At 38.2% G+C, this 21,134-nt stretch overlaps 1 protein-coding gene across 4 annotated transcripts in view; it reads left to right on the plus strand.

Moving 5' to 3' along the window:
- Positions 1-21,134, plus strand: part of ATAD2B (ATPase family AAA domain containing 2B) — an 87,135-nt gene that overhangs the window by 47,158 nt on the left and 18,843 nt on the right. For 3 of the 4 annotated variants that reach the window (XM_072407473.1, XM_072407474.1, XM_072407476.1), the window contains 6 exons: positions 1,340-1,525; positions 6,348-6,483; positions 8,392-8,588; positions 15,038-15,197; positions 17,362-17,484; positions 19,021-19,158. In XM_072407473.1, the coding sequence (XP_072263574.1) occupies positions 1,340-1,525; positions 6,348-6,483; positions 8,392-8,588; positions 15,038-15,197; positions 17,362-17,484; positions 19,021-19,158 (940 nt within the window). The remainder of the gene's footprint in view (positions 1-1,339; positions 1,526-6,347; positions 6,484-8,391; positions 8,589-15,037; positions 15,198-17,361; positions 17,485-19,020; positions 19,159-21,134) is intronic. The other variant, XM_072407475.1, reaches the window with a different exon arrangement.

The following is a 21,134-nucleotide window of genomic DNA, read 5'->3' on the forward strand; positions in this document are numbered from 1 at the left end:
CAAGGCATGGGGTGGGAAAAATACATTGCTCAAACTTGTGAGAATTCTGAATGTTTTTGTGAGTTTATTCCACGTTCAGCGAATATTAAATATTAGATTTTCCAAAGCTGTGAACAGATATTTATAATAACTATTAATGCAGCATGGTAAAGTGCTGATTTAGAAGGCAGAATATTTGGATTTAAATGTTAGAGAAAACACAGCAGCAACAGAACATATTTTTGTTTTAAAGAGGGCTTGTGTTTATAAATGTTAAACAGAACTAAACCATTTTTACATTCACCTGCCCCCGTTCTCTGAGCTGCACACCTCTGTGATTTTGACAGATAAAGGAATGATCAGGCACGTAAATTTGTTTAATTGCAGAAGAGACATTGCTTGGCCCTTTTTTTTAATAAAGCCTGGTCAAGGATTTTCATTGCCTCCTGTCAGGATATCAAATGCTGGCGAACACAAAACTAGGTCAGTCCAGAATACCCACTTCCACTATCATTATGCTTTTTGTGTAAGATATGTACACATCAGATGATTTGTGCCCAAGATTAACAGCAGTGCAAAAGCTGCACAACAGTCACCTGATATCATCAATCTGCCACAATGAATTTCTGTGAAGGGGAGTACAGTGCTTGTTCTTTGTTGCAGGTAATAATCACTGATAGTTTCCAGCAACAATCATCTGACGTCTTTTGGACATCTGTACAAGGCTTTAGTGTCCTAGAAGGATAGGGCTTAAGGTTCCTCAGGTGGTTCTTTGATTTGCAGAATTTCTCTGTTCCCTGTTTTCTTGGACATATTAGTCTTTGCTTGCTCTGTTACCCACCCCTGGGATTGGACTGCTTTTGCATTTCCTGAAGGTTAAACATTTGCTTTGTCCATCAATAAACAAGAAAGAAAATGGGATTGTCTTGTGTTCACCTTAAATTCCTTTTTCTTTAGTCCATTAAAACACGCTGGATTTTACCTTCCCTATATTCACGTGTATGTGTGTATGTGTGTGTGTGTGTGTGTGTGTGTGTGTGTGTGTGTGTGTGTGTGTATATGTGTGTATATATATATATATATGCTTCTAAATGTGCTTTGCTGCAACCTTTTTTTTCTTTTCTTTAACAACATTAACATTTTAAAATTCCTTTTGATATAAATATTTTGTCAATTAAAAACTGACTATTGTAGTGAAGCTGTAATCTGTCACAGGTTCATTTCAAGTTTGTAGAACAATGGCTGGTGACGTTTTTGCTCTGTAGGTGAACGAGTTGCTGTGTTTTGGTTGTCGTTCCCAGGTTGAATGGTTGTTGTAATATATCCTGATCTCTAACAGTCTAATTTGTCTCTTGTACAGGTGTTCCGGGAAGCTCGGAGAACAATACCCAGTGTTGTTTACATGCCTCATATCGGGGAATGGTGGGAAGCTGTCAGTGAAACTGTGAGGGCTACTTTTCTGACACTCTTGCAAGATATCCCTTCCTTCTCCCCCATATTATTACTGTCTACCTCTGAAACAGTATACGGAGAGCTGCCTGATGAGGTAAGAAAGTGCTTCATCTGTTTTCCTTTTCCTTCTGCAGAAGAATTTATGTTTAATATTGTTGTTATTAATATTATTTAGCAGGGACATATTATGCAGCACTTTACAAACTCCATAGTCATATCACTAACGATCCCTCAAAGGGGTGCACGATCCAATGTCCCTACCATAGTCATTTGTCATTAGTCCCAGGTACATTTTTGAAGGAAAGCCGATTAACCTAACTGCATGTTTTTTTGGGGTGTGTGAGGAAAACAGAGTACCCAGAGGAAACCCACACAAACACGGGGAGGACATACAAGCTAGAACTAGAACCTAAGAAGCCACCAGTAGTTAGTGACTTTCTAAAATCCTATGCTTTTGTGTTCTGTGCACCATGAAAAAAGATATACAATCGGGCAAGATTGCTTTGTCTTTTGGAACTCAAATTAGTGACAAACATAGTTCACTTTTTTGGCTGTACCACCAGCTTTTGAGAATTGCTGTTACTAAAAGTCCATATAGACTTCTAGGCAATTCATATTTTGTAATAGCTTCCATTAGAAGATAGAAATGCCCCTCTGTCCTTTCCTGTAGAACACCGCAGTAGTCATTGACCATGAAAATCAACACAAGTATCTGTAGACTTAAAGGTGAATGTGATAATGTATTTCAATATCATCATAAAAAAAAAATATTTAAAATACCTTAAAGGGTAGCTGATAAGGGTAGTGTAAAAATTCAGGTTAGGGACTGGCCAGTAAACAGAAATGTATAGCGTTATAAATGAATTTGTACTTTTGAAGTTGAGGAAAACAAAAGTTTGCTGGCTGTCAGGAATGCTAAAAAGCCACACTTTGCTTTTGTGGAGTTCCTGCCTACTGTGCAAAGTGTACATACAAATAAAGGGTTCACTGGTTGGTGAACATTCAATATATTGCATTAAATGCCCACATGCCACATCCCAAATGTAGACTAAATTGATATGTGCAGAGAAACGGGACTTTAACAGCATATATAAAACTCCTAAAACATTTTATTGGTACATCATATGAAAAAGTAAAGGGTAGACATTTATTTTTGCAGTACCACCACTGTGTCCCTATATTACAATATACAGACACACATCCACCTCTTCATAAAAGTATCAACATAATACATAGTTGAAACATTATAGCAAGTCTCACAAACAAGAAGTGCCAGTGTATCATGTGCATATATATATAATTTCACATACACACACTGGGTTGGTGTTTAAAGAATGCTGAAAATCCTGAGATTGGCAGCTCTGACACCCAGGGCAGCATTGTAAAATGCAGAAAGTTGCGTGTTCTTATACCTGGAAATACCAGATTTTTCCTAAAACCCTATTGCAAGAATATCTGCATGGTTATATAAGTTTTTTTTATCATGCCTGTTTTTGTTTTAAAAAAAAAAAAAAAAAAATGATTTTTTTATTTGTGTTTATTAGAATGGTTCATGTTTTCGTTAATACTCATAGCTCCCACTTTTGTAAGGATATGGCAGTTGCAATGCCAGGTTATCTTTTTGCACCGGTTAAAGAAGTCACTGGAATGTCATTATTCTCTTCTTTTCATTACCCTAGCTTGTTGTCTAAGTGCTGATACTGCCTGATTTCAATTAATTTAATTTCTATCCGAATAGAGCCTCTGATTGAGTTGTTTGTCAGTCAGTTAGGTTTCCTTTCAGTTAGAAAATTAAATGTACAGTGTTATATTGATTATCTTATCTTGTGGTATAACTCTTAGCAGCATATACCTAGATCTCATTTTCCCTTGCAGTCTATTGCTAATTTCTCACTATTATCAATGAGGGGATTCACACAAAGTCAGTGAAGAAGAGCTGGAGCTTAGTGGATCAGACACTTTGTGTTTTAAAGGCTCATTCATTTTCAATGCCTTTGCTCTTCAGAACCCAGCATTTTGCATTATTATTTATTTTTAGACATACCGTATTTTTTGCCATATAAGACGCACTTTTTCTTCCCCAAAACTGGGGGGGAAAAGTTGCTGCGTCTTATACGACAAATGTGTTAAAAAATTAAAATAATATACTCACCCGATACCCGATCCTGCGTATGTCTCTGGCTGCAGCAGCGCCTGTCTCCTCTTCTCTCTAGCAGCGGCACGTGTCTTCTCCTGTTTGTAAAGCAGAGCGAAAGAAGCCGACACAGCGCCACCTGCTGTTCCCTGTCCTAACTGCCGTACAGTGGAAAAAAAGCACAGAGTGATCAGAAAGGGAATTTGAATGACAGTGATCAGAAAGGGAATTTGAATGACAGAGTGATCAGAAAGGAATTTTGAATGACACACAGTGATCAGAAAGGGAATTTGAAAGGCATAGAGTGATCAGAAAGGGAATTTGAATGGCACATGAGTGATCAGAAGGGGAATAATCTTTCAGAATCTTTTTTTTTCTAGATTTTCCTCCTTTAAAATTGGGTGCGTCTTATATTCCGGAGCGTCTTATACGGCGAAAAATACGGTACTTGCCTAAAGCAAAGTAATTTTGTGAAATATGAATGTGGCTTGTGCATTGTTTAATGAATTTCCTTATGATGGGAAAATTAGACATGCATAAAGATTGTTCATAGAACATTTCTATGAACATTTCATTTCTATGATTGGTGCTGAAAGAAATAATTTAATTAGACCCTTGTAGTGTTCTGAATAAAGTTATAGCGCAGTACCATAATCCATGCAAGGAAATGCAATCATCTCTCCTTGACATTGCTCTTCCTCGGTCTGTCACATGATTTCCTTTCTCTGAATTGGCTCTTTCTAACATCATTTGTAGGTGAAGCAAGTAAATCCACCAACTCAAAAAGTGGCCAAGTGTCCCCTCACTTACATCCACATACACCCAGAGTATGTTTTAGTGAGATACAGATGTCCTATCTGGTGCTGACAGTCCTCTGCACATGCTCTCCTGCCTATCTGGTAACTAGGGCTGGGTGCACACGTGCAATAATTGTCGTTGGAAAGAATCTTTCACAGTCCTGAAAGATCGTCCGCAGGACAGATGTTGAGCGCTGTACACACCAGATTCTTGTCCGATATTAGCCCTGAGGTGATTACAAGAATCCTCTGATGTGTGTACGTAGCCTAACGGAGCCAGACGATGGGTATAGAGGTGAAGGCAGGAGAAGTAATGAAATCTACAACAGGGATAACCCTAAAATCCACTTTGAACTGTCCCAATTCAATGGAATAAAACATACTGCGGAAATAGTGCTAATTATTGTACCATTGGCATATGCATTAGAGCCATGTCCTCTCATATAGCAGCATAAGAGGTCTGGAGCATTTGACTATAACTGCTAACCTACTCAATACAAGTACATGGCAGCCACCTCGCTATTTGTGCCCGACACTTACCACTAACCATAAAATCCATTTTCTCTTTCTTTGCTCTTATTAGGGACAATCTCTAGATTTAGTTTTACTATCCACAGTTGAACAGAAAAAAGGACAATTTGCAATTCTAAAAAGATTCACATCTCCTTAGGAAATTAAAAAAACACTTTTCCCTTTAAGTAGGAAATATTTTCATTCAAGAAGTATTTCTTGATGAGAGAATGTAAAACACATTTGTTTTATTTGTTAGTCATGTTTTATTTGAACTCCTATTCTCTGCTGTAATGGAACAGTAAATTATAAGTCGGTGAGATCATACCACTGCTATTGTATCCTGTTAAAAACACTAAAGTAAAAACTGTGATATGCAGTTCCAAACTTTATAGTGACTAATTTGCAGCTACAGAGTTCACAGATTATGAAGTATAAAATAATTGTTCTATAATTGTTCTATTCTCATATTTTATTACTTCTGGTATTGTTTTTAAAGGGGCTCTCCTGGCACATCTAAAAGGCAATGTCAATTCTGTTGATATTTCTAAACCAGAAGCACCTAAAGTCAGAGTTCGGTTTGGCATTTTCTCACCAAAACGCTTTAATTCACCGTGCTGTCACAATGGTATTGGGATTTTACAGTCACGTTTCATTATATATAGTCAGTCAGTGCCCAACTTTTCACCTTCTAGTTTTCACCTGGAAATATAAAAATTTTTAGGGATGAGTTTGTTGATGCTGCTACAGCTGCTATATTAATCACCGGTCAGATTCACTTCAGTGTATAATACAGAGGGTAGCACTGTGGCTCAATGGTTAGCACTCTGGCCTTTGCAGCGCTAGGTCCCAGGTTTGAATTTTAGCCAGGACAATATCTGCATAGAGTTTGCAGATTCTCCCTGTGTTGGCGTGTGTTAACCTCCCACATTCCAAAAACTTGCAGTTAGGTTAATTGGGCTTCCCCCAAAAAAATATTGTTAGACTGTGTTATTGAAATATGATTATGGTAGGGACATTAGATTGTGAACCCCCTTTGAGGGACATGACTATGGATTTTGTACAGCTATGCGTAATAGGTTGGCGTTATAGAAATACTGTGTAGTAATAATATTAAGATGCACAAGTGGTTTAATTTTTTTGGAATTGCAGGATATGGAATTTTTGCACTTTAGAGGAGTGCGAAGGTGAGAAAATGTTTGCCTGAACAGAGGTTTTCCTTCATTTCTCTCCCTGTGATGTACATAACTTGTCAATGCGAAACCAAGCCAAATAAACCCTCTGTAGTGAGGGGGAATCCTAATTATAGTAAAACACGCTCAGTGAAACTTAACAGAGGCTCAAACTCTCCCTCCCTATTCAGAACCAAACTAGTATTGTTCAGATGGGCATTAAAGCATACCACCATGTATAATCCTAATTCAGCGATTAGGATTAGGGTAGCCAGTCATTTTATTTTATTTATTTTTTTTCAGGTTAAACATATATTCAGGCCTCAGTATGAAGAGGTTTTCATCATTTGTAGACCTAATGAGGAAGACCGTTTTAACTTTTTCCAAGATTTGATCCTCCATCAGGCAGCCATGCCACCTCCTAAAAGAAAGAAAGCAGGTGAGTGTTCAGAAAGTGGTTAATTGCCCATTAATGTTACTTGCATGAAAAAGAGGATTATGTCTAATCTCTAATTTACACAAGAGGCAACTGCAGTAGGAGGCCATCACTCTTGGGACAGAGAGGATTGTACCATACTCCCAGTCTAGTTCTCACCATTGTTCTATTCTTTATAGACCACATTAGTACACTGTAAATTAGTAGCTTTGTCATTGATAACATAATTGGATTTACACCTCCATGCTTGTCTCTGACCTGTTAAATTGCAGAGATGATAAACCAGAATAGGGGAATAACAAATGTATCAAAGGCTTGCAGCATGCTACTTCTGAGCCTTTTCTTTCATGACATCTAAACTCATTTACTTGGTCACACTATTAATCTCTTCATGGGGGTATCTTATGTTTTTAATCATTTCGGCAATGCAGCTATGTTTGGTTTTCCCAATCGTGTAACACTAATCGCCAGCTCAGAGTTGTGTTCAGTTTAATGTGTTTAATAGGGATTGCAGTTGCTTGTAACAGCATGGGCACAACTGGTGCATACTACACATGTACATCTTAAAGGCCAACTCTGGTTGTGCCAGTTCCTGAAGTCATTTATACATTAAAACATCTAGTTCTGTAGTTGCACTACAGTATACATGAACATACGTGCAAGCTTCTGCATACACACGGGTTCGCTTTAGTTAATATTTGCTTATCCCATAGTTCTGTTTTAGGACTGAAATTTATTTATCCAAAACAATGGAAAGGCTTGCTTTGATTAACCAAAACAGTAAAACCACCTGCCTAATATCATGCAGAACCGTTTTTGTTACCCCAAATATTTCTGATCCTTAGAGACATTGGCCCTGATTTATTAAAGCGTTCCAAGGCTGGAGAGGATACATCTTTCATCAGGGAAGCTGGGTGATCCAGCAAACCTGTAATTGATTTCAAAAAGTTAGCAAATGTTTTCAATCCTGGACCAGATCAATTTCCAGTTTGCTGTATCACCCAAATTCACTGATGAAAGTGTATTCTCTCCAATCTTTGGGAGCTCCAATAAATCAGAGCCATTGACTCCACAAGACCACCGGAGCCTCTGGCACCAAAACTGTTGTAGCACATCTCTTAGGTCACACTGCCTCAATGGTCATAGTGCATACTGCTGCTGGCATCTATTCCACAGGTTTAGAAAAACCACACCTGGCCATAACATGGACCTAAAAACAAATATTTGAACTTTTATTATTAGAGCAGGCAGACTTTCTTACATTGTTCGGTGCTTCTTTTCTGGCTTTCATATGGTGATTGTATGCACTTTTATTTACAGGTGTCAGCATGGACACTCTTGACCAGTCTGAAGCTGTGCAGCCCCATACCAGGCACAGTGTATTCTGACACCTGTGTTTTGTTTTTTTTAACAAATAGTGGTACAGTAGCTAGGACTAGCTGCCCCCCATTGTTTGTTTTTTTCACAGGTTTAGGTTTTCGTTAGCTGAAATACATCTGGCTATTCCTCTTCAGTGTCTATATGAAGTAAACATGTTCTTACTCTTTTACAAGCCATTCCTTCGGTGATTAGTTGGCAGGATGACCTAGATCACTTTTATTTCATTGGAACAGTTATGTCATTTAAACAGGTTTATGATGTTCATTAAATAATCTGACCGTATGAACAAAAAGGAACAGTTTCCTCATATCGGTTGTTTGATAGTTGGTGCAGATGGATAGAATACAGCTTTATAAAAACACATTGCATTGATAACACCCTTTATTAACTGGAATACTTGTGCGTATAGAAGTAAATTTGTTGCCATCAAAATGTCATTTATCATTCATAGTCTACTGTTTTCTCCTTGCTCATCCACTGTCCTCATTTATATTGGATGGAATGATAATAAATACTAACTTTCTTTTTTAGAAATGCGATCTTTGGAAGTTCTCCCGACTGCACCACAACCTCCCCCACGTCAGTTGTCCGAGGTGGAGAAGCAAAGAATGGAGGACCATGAAGAGAACACTTTGCGGGAGCTGAGACTGTTCCTCAGGGATGTTACCAAGCGACTGGCCACAGACAAACGCTTTAACATCTTCAGCAAACCGGTGGATATTGAAGAGGTCTTGTTTCAGTAATGCACAAACAATGAAGCGGATTGTATTTTCTATTTTTATCCAAAATCTCTGCCAGGTTGCATGGTCACACACCAGAAATTGTAAATCAGACTTGCATTAATGTGACGCTTAAAGAGCCAGTAAACCTAGACAACACATTTTAAATCGAATAATGCTAATGTGTTGAAAACCAAGTTAGATTATTTGGGGGAAGGGAGGGTCTCCCTTTTTTTTTTACATTTAAAATAAGTGAAAAGCATAGGTATGATTTTTTTTTATTTTTGAGTCACTTAAAGCAGAACTTACTTCCTTGCTAGATAATTCATGTTAACGGAAACCCCTGCAAGGAACTTTTGACTTCAGGACCTAGCACCACTGTAACCGGCCAAACTTTACTTTAACTGAACTTGTGCTGTCTGTGGCCTGCATTCTGTGGTCTATAAATAATTCCCTAGAATGTGGAATGATCTGAAGCTTGTAAAAGAGATAGGAAGAACATTAAACATTGATTTCTGGATCAGTAATATTTTAAATATAAGGATAAAGCGTAACATGGCTCAGATTTATAAATCAACTTATTAACTTGGGTTTACTGGTCTTTTATATGTCTATGGGGTTTACTATGCAAGTTCTTTGAACCTGTTTATCACAGTGAAAACACAGTTGGTATAAAACTAGTACTAATAGGAGTGTGTGAGGGCTTTCAAAAAACAACTTTCTTGTGTATGGTGTATGCTCGCAAAGGACTTGGGCTACGTGCACACGTCAGATGATTCTCGTCCAATAATCGTCTCGGGGTTGCTATTGGACAAGAATCTGATGTGTGTATAACGTTCATCGTTCCGTCCTGGCAGATCCACGGATGACGAAGGAGGAACAATCGTAATGAAAGTGAACGGGAGAGAGCGCAGCGGGGTGCCACTGTCGTTGTCCCCCTCTCCATATAGCAGAACAAGGCTTGTTCATGCATCATTCAGTCTTTTGTCGTTGGAAAGGATCGTGAAAAATTCTTTCCAACAACAATTATTCCACCTGTGTACCCAGCTTTAGTAAGTAATAACTCAAAACTTTAAATGGCAGCACAAGATCTTACACCTTGAACACTAGCCGCACCTTGAACCATTAGCTGCACCTATATATGCGGAAAGGCAGGTTTCCGTTAAGTCCCCATAATTCATGTTTTATTCCTCTGACAATAACTTCACCCATGTGAGCTCCCTCAGTATTATTTACAATATTGTATGACCAGATTTATAAAACAGTGATGGCATTTGTCAAGTGTAATGCAATGCAAGGTCATATCTTTGATGATTGGGCTCTAAAAAAGGTGTGGCTATATTGCCAAAATGACAAAAGCTCCTTGTTCATGAATAGCAACATATCCTCCTTAAGGGGCCTTCTTCAAATCTGATCCAAACTGTAACTAAAACTCCAAGAGTCTGCAGGCAAGAAATATCAAATACGTTTTAAGGATAGAAGTCTGACCTAGTGTGAGCAATTTTAGTAAACCATGCATGGAAGGACAGCGATTGGACTATGCATAGAGAATGCATGCAGGCCAAAGCTGTGTGTTTGTGTTTTTTTTACACACTCCAAAAGCATAAGAGCATACATAACCCTGAACACCTCACTCTTACCAATTGGCACAAAGGCGAGTTTGACTTCTGCTTCCATATGTGAATTCTAGCTGTTTCCAGTAAAAGCTTTGGATTTTTTCCCCTTGATTTCTACATCCAATATTCGCTTTTAATCAACATTCTGGGCTGGTCCCTATATTACAGAATTCAGTTGTTGGCAAGTTGTTCCTAACATTGCATTGAATCTTTTCCTCCATACAACAGTGACTTTTGTGTTGTGGTTTAGTTGTGCTCCCACTGAGTCGTATGCAAGGATTTAGCTGCTTGTCAATCAACAGATCCCTGAGCTGGCCAAGCCTGCTGTAGCAGGTTAACCAAAAGTCAGCGTTTCTGTGCCATATAACACAAAGGTACAATTGTGATTCATGTATGGGACAAATTTTACCCGCCAAAGGCTCCATTAAGTTTATTAGATTTTTCTTGTTTGGGCAGTTTGTGTCGATCCAACCTCATACCTTGAGATATATTATGGGGACAGCAGGGAATGTATAGTTGCTTGTCAATTTCTGACATTTTGGAAATCCTCACCAATACCCTGTGCTTGTTCAATGGTAGAAATCCTATTGCCATTTTTTTTGCCTTACATATTGTTTCTAAAACTTCGCCATGGCTTTACAACACTTTAGTGAAAGACAAAGAAGCTGCCATTGCAGACTTCTTTTCAAATGCTAGTTGACTGGCTGTGAATCTAACCCTTTACTTAGCGTTACATTCTTTATTATTGACCTGGGATAATTCTGTAGAAGCTCTTAATTTAATGACTGACTAAGGTTTCTTTTTGTGTAGATTACAGACCTGTGTTTTCTTGGAAATGTTGATGGTAGAATCTGTAATTTTAATGCTGGGTAGTTACAGGTTGATGATGGGGAAGTCTGTCCAAGCCCGGAGACTGCAATATGGTGTTAAATGCACCGTCTGTTTTGTTTCAGCTTTATGTAAATAATATCTGCATGAATATAAATTAAGTGCTAGTCCTGGCTTTTTGATATGGGTTTAAATCACATTTTGGAAATGGAAGAATTCCCTTTTTATTTGTATTTTTTTTTAAATTTTTTATGGAATATCCATATTCAGCATGTTTATTATAGGTAGAGATTTACTGACAGGTTTGCATTAGTTTTAAGTTACCAACTTGTGTTTTCATAATGAATAAACAATATAACCTATCCTTTTTTTAAATCCTCCTGCTTATTTTCAGGGGTACCTAGAAAGCCACAATTGTGACCAGTAACTACTGCTGAAACCTGACAACAATGGAAACCATCCACAATCTTTGTCAGATATTTTGCAATTGGTATTCTGACAAAACAATGTGTTGAACTTTGCTGACCCCAATACTTTTATATCAGAAAAAAAAGCTGTAAATACTTCGCCACCACCAAAGAAATTCATTTTTGGAGACAAAATGTATTTACCGACAACAAATTCCGCTTCTGTGCATGCCCGTGCAGGGTTCACCGTGTGACTCCAAGACCAGAGTAAATGTCTGAATTCATGCAGTGAAGGATGATCAGTTTATCTGACCCAATCCAAGTCACATAACCATCACTGAGGGAAAACTCTGCTCTTATCACAGCAGACATACAATCAAATAGAAGCAGCATTAGGGTCTCCATCTCTGAAAACCTTTAAGTTACACCTTGAAGTTACAGGCTTATGCAATTTAGAACACTGCACTTTCAGAAGAAAAGGTTTTGTGTTCACTATCTGTTTCTGCTGAACAGGTAGTGAAAGAAAATCGCAATGTGACACAGGCAGCAAAAAACTAACAACTTTTAACCCTTACTATTCTATCATAAACTTAAAAATTGTTGTAGATATAATTTAAATGATACAGCCTAGTGCTGGATCAACATTAGTCTACTGCCTTGACAGTGAAGGAGTTCTATCACATAAGTGAGGTGGTCTTTTTTCCTAACCTGCCAGTTTGTACACTGTGTTAGACTGATAGTTCAGAACCTCCTCCATTTATAACTGTAATGCAAAGTTGCATATACAGTGGTACCTATGCTTGTCCTTTTTTTTTACATTTTGTTTAAGTGCTGCAAGAGATTAAATATCCTGTGCTGGCAAAATGCTGGAAAATTGGCCCACCACTCGCATAATGCAACAGCTTGGTCTTAGCCTGCCTGCATAATAGTGTATTATAAAAAAGCAAATAAAAATACGACTTTAAGTTGAATCAAAAATAGTGAAGTGAAAGCTCTTTACCTTCTCCACTCTCCAGTTCTGCAGCTGTGCATTGTTGGTCTTTTTGCTCTCCACGATAATAGAAATGTCATTCTTGCTATTATCTTTGAGTTCACTCTGTTTATTCTCACCCACATGGAGTGTATTGTCATGCAGCTCCCCACTCTTTTAACATACCTGGGGGCATAAAGAAGTAGAATAATCCCAGAGCTTCACTGTAAATGCTGTATATTACATAATTTGATACTATTTTTAAAATTTAAGCAGGACTAGTATATCTGTAACAAAAAACTGACCTGCAAGTCTGTATAGGTAAAAGCCTAATGTTTTACAGGTTGTTCCTAACCCTAAAAGTACATTTTTTTTGTCTGCCTAATAATCACTCCTAAGGTAGGTGTCCCTTCCATTACATTGTACAGGTAAAGTCTGTGTCTTGGAGTCAGATGAGGTCCTCGGTACGGTTTGTGTTGTCCTTTGACTGTTTTGAGAACACTAAACATGGGATGGCAGCTTCTTGTAGAAGGCATCACTTGCCTCGTTAGTCATGCAAAGCTTTGTGCTGAATACACAATAGATCGCCATCATCTGCATGCAGTCATCAGTTTGAATTATGTCATAAGAAACACATTCTTTATGACTTCTATTTTGTGGAATCTGCTCATAGCTCTGGTCTTCTGAACTTTCCATCACTGCCAGACCAATGGGGAGATGTACAAATACCTGTGATCTCTGTGTGGTTTACCATATTACATTTGTTTGCTCTAGGAATCCTTTACTGTGCTTTATTTCTGGCGTCTTTTAGCTTTGCATGTTCCACTTGTATTTTGTTTCACATTGTGTGCAATGAGGAAGATTTATCAGCAAATACTTGCAGAATCTTTATTTGGTAGAAAACAGGTCACCTCTATTGTAGAAAAAGTCAGTTAACTCTGTGTGCACCACACCTATGTAGGATTTAACCATCGCATTTCAAAACCATAAAAGATATCAATTGCCCCATTCCTATTGAACAACCTCTACTGTTTTGGGAAGGCTTTCCACTAGATTTTTGTGTGTCTGTGGAAAGTTTTTTCCACTCAGCCTTAAGACTTCTCTAAACCCGCTGTGCTCACCTGTCCCATCTGGAGACTATCCTCACTCATCTTGATTGGCCTTGCCGAGATAATATAACTCCTTCCCAGCCATGTTGGAGTTCATTCATTCCTGGCACCACAAGGGAAGTGGGGATTGCCAGTTTCCCAGAGGAATCTGGCTGGTAGGAGGGATTTTTACGAAAGGGACATCACCTATCCTTTTCTATAATATTGGCCCCTGATGTCGGGCACTGATGTGGGGCAGCAAAACCTGGTCTGAAACATTTCAGTTCATCCCAGATGTATTCAGTGGTGTTGAAGTCAGAATCCTTCTTAAGCTATATGTGTAATGGTTAGTTGTCCACAAACGTTTGACAATACAGGTAAGGGATGGTCAGGTGTCCACAAACTTTCAGCCATACAGTGTAGCTTTGCAAACACCTGCAATGAAGTATGCATGTACTAAGTTTAAATCTTTGCCTAAATACATGCATAGAATAATCATGTTAGTGTAGTTTTGTTTTTCATCCTTTTTTTATTTTAAGCACAAACTGACCATTTTTATATTATTATTTAAGAATGGACTCTGCATTTTGTAGTAAATCTTCTTTTTTGTAGTAAATCTTCTTTGTGTCATTTCTGCACATTTATCCACATGGACTGCTCATTTTGACAGACTAATGCATTCCTACTTTACAGGAAAAACTCCAGGCACATGTGAAAACCTCTGTTTGGTGAATTATCATCAATAATGATCAAACATTCTTTAATGTATTATTTGGCATTCCTGGCACTCTTACTTTTTGTTGTTGGCTGATCAGATTTGCTAAAGAACGAAAAGGAATCAGACAAAGCCCGCACAAACCTTCTCTTGGTGTTTAATACATGGCACCTCGGATGGTCATATTTCAGGCAGTGAGAATGGTTTAAACATTTGACATCTGGTGCTTCTTCAACTCAAGAGGCTGAATAGTAAATGATGGGGCATAAACAAAGACCTGACTACCAAGAAATACAAGCTTCTGCTGGTATCATCCTCCTTTTCTGTAATTAAATTGGATGTAAATGTAAACTGTTGAAACACAGGAATGGCTTTATGTGCATAGAGATTATGACACTTTTTTGACTCTTCAGTGTAAAGTGATTTTGTCACTTTAGAGAGATTTGGCCACCAGACCTTTCATTATAACAAAACAATTGTCCCAATAAGGCTGTGGTCATTTAAACTATTTGCTTTTTTACTTATAAAAACCTCCTTACCATACTGCTTAGTGCTGCTGTGTCGTATTTCTTGTTCGCAGCCTCAGTATTTTCACGTAATAGTATGTCCCTTCATTCCTCTTCCACAGCTACATAAAAGATCCCAAAAGAAAAAAAATGCAAGGAATGCCAACTCATTAAAAACAAAATGAATAAAAAGTAATTTAAAGGTAAAAGAACTAAACGGTGTTTTATACATTTCCTGGAGCTCTTCTATAAACTCCTGTACCATTCAAGTTCACTTTCATTTTCTCCGACCTGTTTTAAACTAATTGCTAAGCCTTTTGTTCTGCAGGTCTCCGATTACCTAGAAGTTATCAGAGAACCCATGGACCTTTCCACCATCATGACCAAAATCGACAAACACCACTACATGACTGTGCGGGACTTCCTGCTGGATGTGGACCTGATCTGCAGCAATGCTTTAGAGTACAATCCCGACAAAGAACCTGGAGGTAATGATTCTAAGAAACAAAGTGCTCCTGCAATTATTATTGTTCTCCCTTTCTGCAGGCTACTATTGATTTTTTTAAACCTCTCTGCCAGAAGGGAGATGTGCTGAAAAGCAGCTCATAATTACTCCGCTCTGCCAGTCAAGGGAAAAATTCAAGAGGCAAGACAAGGGCCATGTTGGCCTATAGATAAAAATAGTTTGCAATGGGGGAAAAAAGAGCGAAAACCTGGCATTTTTATATTGCCTTTTCAGTACTGTGTTTTTGTTATTGATCCTCCTGAATAGCTGAGCGCATAAGATATAATGCTGCCTTGAAATCTATAAAGTTATGTTTTACCCAGTTATTTGCTGTGCTTTGTATCAGCCAGCTTACTTTGCAGTTGTTAAAAGCACAGGAGATCCTATATTATCCAATGTGATCATTTGGTATTTTTCTCAGTGACTTAAAGTTGAGATGATAGCTTCTTTTTTTTTTGTTTTGCAACAAAATGAAAAGTTTGCTGCTGATTCTTTTTATTAGGTAATTTGTTATAGAAATATTACTATTAATATTCTAATAATGTTTTTTTCCTGCCTGTTATATTCACTTGACCCTCTGTCCTAAGCCCAATGCCACTTTACTTTGTTTAGACAAGTTGTTTCCCTCTTCCCTCCTCTTTATACTTTCATATGTGGGGACAAAGTGAAATAGTGTGATCTATTATACTTAATACACCTGTATGAATTCATACCATAAAAACCAAAGAAAACCTTTTTGTCTACTGCATTTCCCATCTTTAGGGGCTTTTCAGGATCTGAAAGTTAGGATGCTGCTTGTCTGCAGTTTGATTCGATTATTCTGAATTACTGCTGCAGCACTTGACAGATAGGAGACAATATGTTTCTGTATATAGGGCCTGAGTGCTTTGTAGTAACAAATTGAGAGGATTAAAGTGTGCTTTAATACTTTGAGTATATGAGAGCAGAGTTGTTACCATTCCACAAGAGACAACGACTGACAGTAGGTGCAAGGACATCTGGACAGGCTTTTCCTACCCTTGCAGGGTATATTACATTGCTGGAGAGCATAGAAGAAAACATGCAAACTATCACTCTGTTACAAGGAACAAAGTTTGCTTAAAATGTTGAAAGCCTATTGGAAAAACAAAAATACTCAACCTACGTTTTGTACTTGTTAGCTTCTTAAATAAAAGTGATGGAAACAAAAATCATAAAAAAAAAACAGACTAGAGTTGAGTTTTAATGTCTTCAAGCAATTGACACAGGGTAAGAATAACATCCAGGTGAGTTGAGTAAAGGCAGAAGTCCACATCTGCATACTTTTTCTGGGTCAGGGATTATTGAGTCAAAAGGGTGAGCATGAAGTCTGCAGTGGCAGCATTATTTTTTTCTCCCAAGGAAGGTTTTCATTACACTTATATTCAGCACAACTGAAACACCATGAGGGAGAGCAGCTTCCAGAAGAAACAATAAAATATATTTTATGTTTAGACGGGCAGCCTAAACACAAGCTTTAAATTCTTACCAGGATGCTCATTCACTTTATAGGTTAGCATGGCTGCGATGCAGTCACCTAGTAAAAATGTTGAAGGGTATGGTATATTACAGATAGTTATACTTGGAATTTTTTTTTTTAAATAAATGTTGAACTATAGCTAAACTGCCTGTGTCCCTACTGGAGAACTCATCCTTCACTTTCTGTCCCAATAATGTGGCAATGTAATGTCTTTCCAAACCTGACCAGGCCTTCCACTGGGTTAAAGCCTTCCCCACCTTCTTAACACCTAGGCTTTCCCTATCTCATTAGGACCACTAGATGGGAGGGGACATGGAGGTTTACGTATGAATACAGCTGACTATAGTACAGTGTTTACTGATCATTCTGAAACCTGTGCATATACATTTTTTCCATGATCTGATCAATTTGAATATTACAGGTTTGAATCATTTATGTCCAGGCCCACTTTAATTACTTAACATCTGAATCTGCTATAAGCACAGTCTCATTGTTTGTTAGGCTCATATCTGCTTCATAGGCCCTATAAAGGTCTCCTGTGAGAGTCAAAGAGCTCTATATGCCGATATATGTAGTGTGTTCTACAAAGGAATATTTTATAGGTCTGACAGTTTTTTTTTTTTTAACTGCATTGTTATTTTTTGTATAGATAAAATCATCAGGCACCGGGCATGCACGCTGAAAGACACTGCACACGCAATCATTGCTGCCGAACTGGATCCCGAATTCAACAAACTGTGTGAAGAGATTAAAGAATCCAGAACCAAGCGAGGTATGTGTTTGAACATGCACTCAGGTCTGACCATTTTCAATTAAAACTTGTGTCAAGCAAAATGCCAAATGCGGATATCCTAGGTTGTTTGAAAATCAAGTGCATCCAGGTGTTCACATTTCTGTTGTGGTCTGTATGGAAAATGTGTACACTCCAGAGCTGCTTTTGCAGTTGTGGACATGTTGCTGGTATAGCTACAGACTATTCTACAAGAAGTATGTTGGCTTCCAATATCAGAAGCCTTGCTACTGATTTTTGTTACATGTTTTTGATGCTGCAAATATGTGACAATGTTAGTTACTCTGTGACTGTCCTCCAAATGAGTTAAAATGGAACTGGAGTTCCACTTTCCAAAATGCTCAATCAGGTTATTTTTGGAGAAAGCGACAGGCAGTGTTACTTATAATACAATAATCCAGTTTACCTGCCTGATCACTCCAGGAAACTAAAAATAAATAAAAAAGGGTGAAGATTGTATCAAGAAAGCTATGGAAGAAGATACCGGTGCCTTGTGAATGAACAGAGACATGTAAATATAGCAGGTTTAGTTTTATTTTATAAATAAGGCTGACTTTAGGATTTAAATAGGGGCCAATTTGAGTCCTAATGTTAAACAATACAATTCAACCTTAGCATATACAATACTTAAAATTTAAAAAAGCATAGGAAAATGTGCATGTGTATGTGAGATGTACTGCATATCTTTTATTCCTTTTTCTTCTTTTAATTTTTCCCTTTCATACACTATAATGCCCCAATCCAAATCTCTAACATTTAATCTGTCTGTAACTGTCTATACTTCTAAAGTGACCGTTGTCATGATCAGTGATAATACTGATATGTGAAAGCAGTTAAAGTGAAATGTCAGTATTTTTATTTTGATTTTCCTGCCCCACCATCAACTTGTATTTACAAATCATCCGCTCTTGGTGCTCTAGTGCTGCCCCCATGTATTTCTCTGTCCAGCTCCACCTGTCCACTTCTAGGCTTAGTGACCATCGGTGTCATACAACATGATACCTTTGAGCCCAGACTATCATTAGCGCACAGTTCTTCAGGACCGAGCAACACTCACATGGCATAAATAAATTTCTCAATCCAGGGTGAAGGCTTGATGAAGGATCAGTGATTTGATCAGACAGGCCAAATGACTTTAGGTAAAAAAGAAATATGTGTTTTTTGGTAGTTAAATGGAATGGAAAGGTAAGTGGGTTTGCAGACATTTTCTTCCTTCTTTGTACCTTTAAGGAATAATAATTCTGATGGAGACCTCATTTTTGAATAGAATTTTTGACTACAATTTGTTTGGTCGGCAATCTCCCTTGCTATTTCATTTTACGGAATTCCTATTAAAAATTGGCATATGGCAATGCAGATGTGGATGTGCAAATCTGGGGTATCTTAATTGATTTCGACCTCCTGAAATTCTTGCTGACTAAAAAGAAAACTCCACAGTTCAGAATGTGGCAAAAAAAATATATTTTTCCAGTGTCACCCAGGACTAATTTAAAATGTCCTCTTATCTTCCATGTGCAGGTTTGTCAGTGACTTCAGAGCAAGTAAATCCTCAGAGTTCCATGGCACGGAAGGCAGATGCTGGGTCAGAGGAAGCGTTTCGAAGCAAGCATGGAATGGCGCTGGATGTCGGGAACCACTCTGGAACAAAATGCGCTTGTGAGTGTCTTTTATAATTTGGAGTGCCAGGTGAAGAGGCTCGAGCACAAACACTGTCCTTACATAGCAGGCCAGTAGACTTAATCAGGAAAAAGTGAAAGCAAAATGCCGTAGCCCATAGGAAGAAATCTGCGTTTTTCGGAATTGTTTATTCTGCATGGCATAGTTGCTCTGAATTGTATCTTAACTATAGCCAGATATAAATAATACAAATATTTTAATGCAACTTGGTCATTATTACATCAGTACATTTACAAGTAAGTACTTGAATTTGGTCCACTGTCAGCCTCTTATAATTAACTTATTAAAAAAAGCCATGTAATCCTGTCTTGAAAATTCTAGTTACAAGGTGACCATACAGCAGGGCCCTAAATACATTACTAATAAAGCTGAACTAAACCTGCAAATACACACCTGTTTCCTTTCCTCACAGGATGTTTCCTCCTGAATAAGACCTTCGGCGATCTTGATTGACCTGACTGGGAATGCCGTGGGAGTTCAATCACTTCCAGCATGCTCAGGGGAATGCTGCAAATTCCGGGTATCCTGGTAACCGATGCTGAGCTGCTCATTTGCAGCTCATGACTGTTTCCTGTAGCAATCAGGCTGGTAGGGAGGGATTATCGCACATAGGGTCATGGCCTGCCTGATCTTGTGTTGTACTTTAATGGTGGGATTTGTTTGTTAGATTGGTTACAAGTGTGATTTCGGTTAGTTGACAGAAAGCACAGCTACCAGAAATCCTATGATATATAAAAGAAAAAAAATTGGCTAATAAAACAAATGCTTAAACTGCCACAGAAAACAGTTTTACTTTGTCTGCAAGGGGTCATGTGATTCATAACGGGGAATGGAGAAATGAGAATATCTGACTGTTACACACAAATGTGTATTGCTGTTGAATTCGTGCAGCTTTCTCTAAAGATATTTACTTTCAGCATTTTGTGCTGCTGTGGTCCAACTTCTGCTTTAATTGCAGTCTCGTGTGCAGATTGACTCTGACAACAGGCACAATGGATAGAAATCTATTTAATATTTATATTTGGTGCCTACAGTTGGTTTTATTGTAGAAACCAGCAGACTGAAGCAGGATGAGAGGGGCTGCCATACACAAGTGGTGCTGAAGCCCTCGGGGTTGCTCCAGAGCCTGGTGGTGCTTTGGTGAAGATGACAGCTGGTGCCTCCCCCCTCCATGTTTGTTCAGTATACATGAGCACGACTTGCCAGGATGTCTATTTGAACAGAGCCCTGTAGAAGGATGCCAAGTGTAAAATGACACAGCACGCACCACATGGAACTTTATAGAGCTTGATATGAAAGCCTGTGCATTGGCCTGATGGAAACAGAGCCGTGAGGCTGTGCATAGTTAGCAAACAGCTGACATGAATCTCAATGTAGCACACAAGTCCTCGTTACAAAGCAAAGCTCATTTCTTGCAAGCTGCTTTTCTTGTTCTCTTAAATATTAAATAAAAGGGTGCTGAACAGCTGAAAGAACAATATACTTCTGCTTCATCATCGTTTCAATTCTGGTATTACAAGGGTATCAGCTGCAATCCTTTAATTAGAAGAATCATTTTATTATCTATTATTGATAATGCCACTTCTATGAACATGAAAAATTATAACAATTTACTTTTTTGGAAGTTGGCAAGATTGTCACAGAATCTACTTCCAGACTACCAGTCCTGCGCTCCTACTGAATAGTATAGATGCCATTATGAACTACTGCCTGTGGAGGGAGCTCTACAAGTATTTCCAGGTTTACTAATAAAAGAGCGGCTGTTCATGGATGGAGCTTCCCGGATTGGATCCTGAAAAATTACCTGGAATGTAATCCAGTGCACAAGCTTCAACGCTGTTGGTAATGATAAAAAGTGATTAGGACACTTGAAGTAGGCAGAAAAGAGTTTGGAGGGTAAAAGAGTCGGGGGTTATTAACACTAGTATGTAATGTTTTTAAAAATGGCTATATAT

This window comes from Pyxicephalus adspersus, chromosome 4 (assembly GCF_032062135.1).
Source record: "Pyxicephalus adspersus chromosome 4, UCB_Pads_2.0, whole genome shotgun sequence".
In the NCBI taxonomy this organism is placed as follows: domain Eukaryota; kingdom Metazoa; phylum Chordata; class Amphibia; order Anura; family Pyxicephalidae; genus Pyxicephalus; species Pyxicephalus adspersus.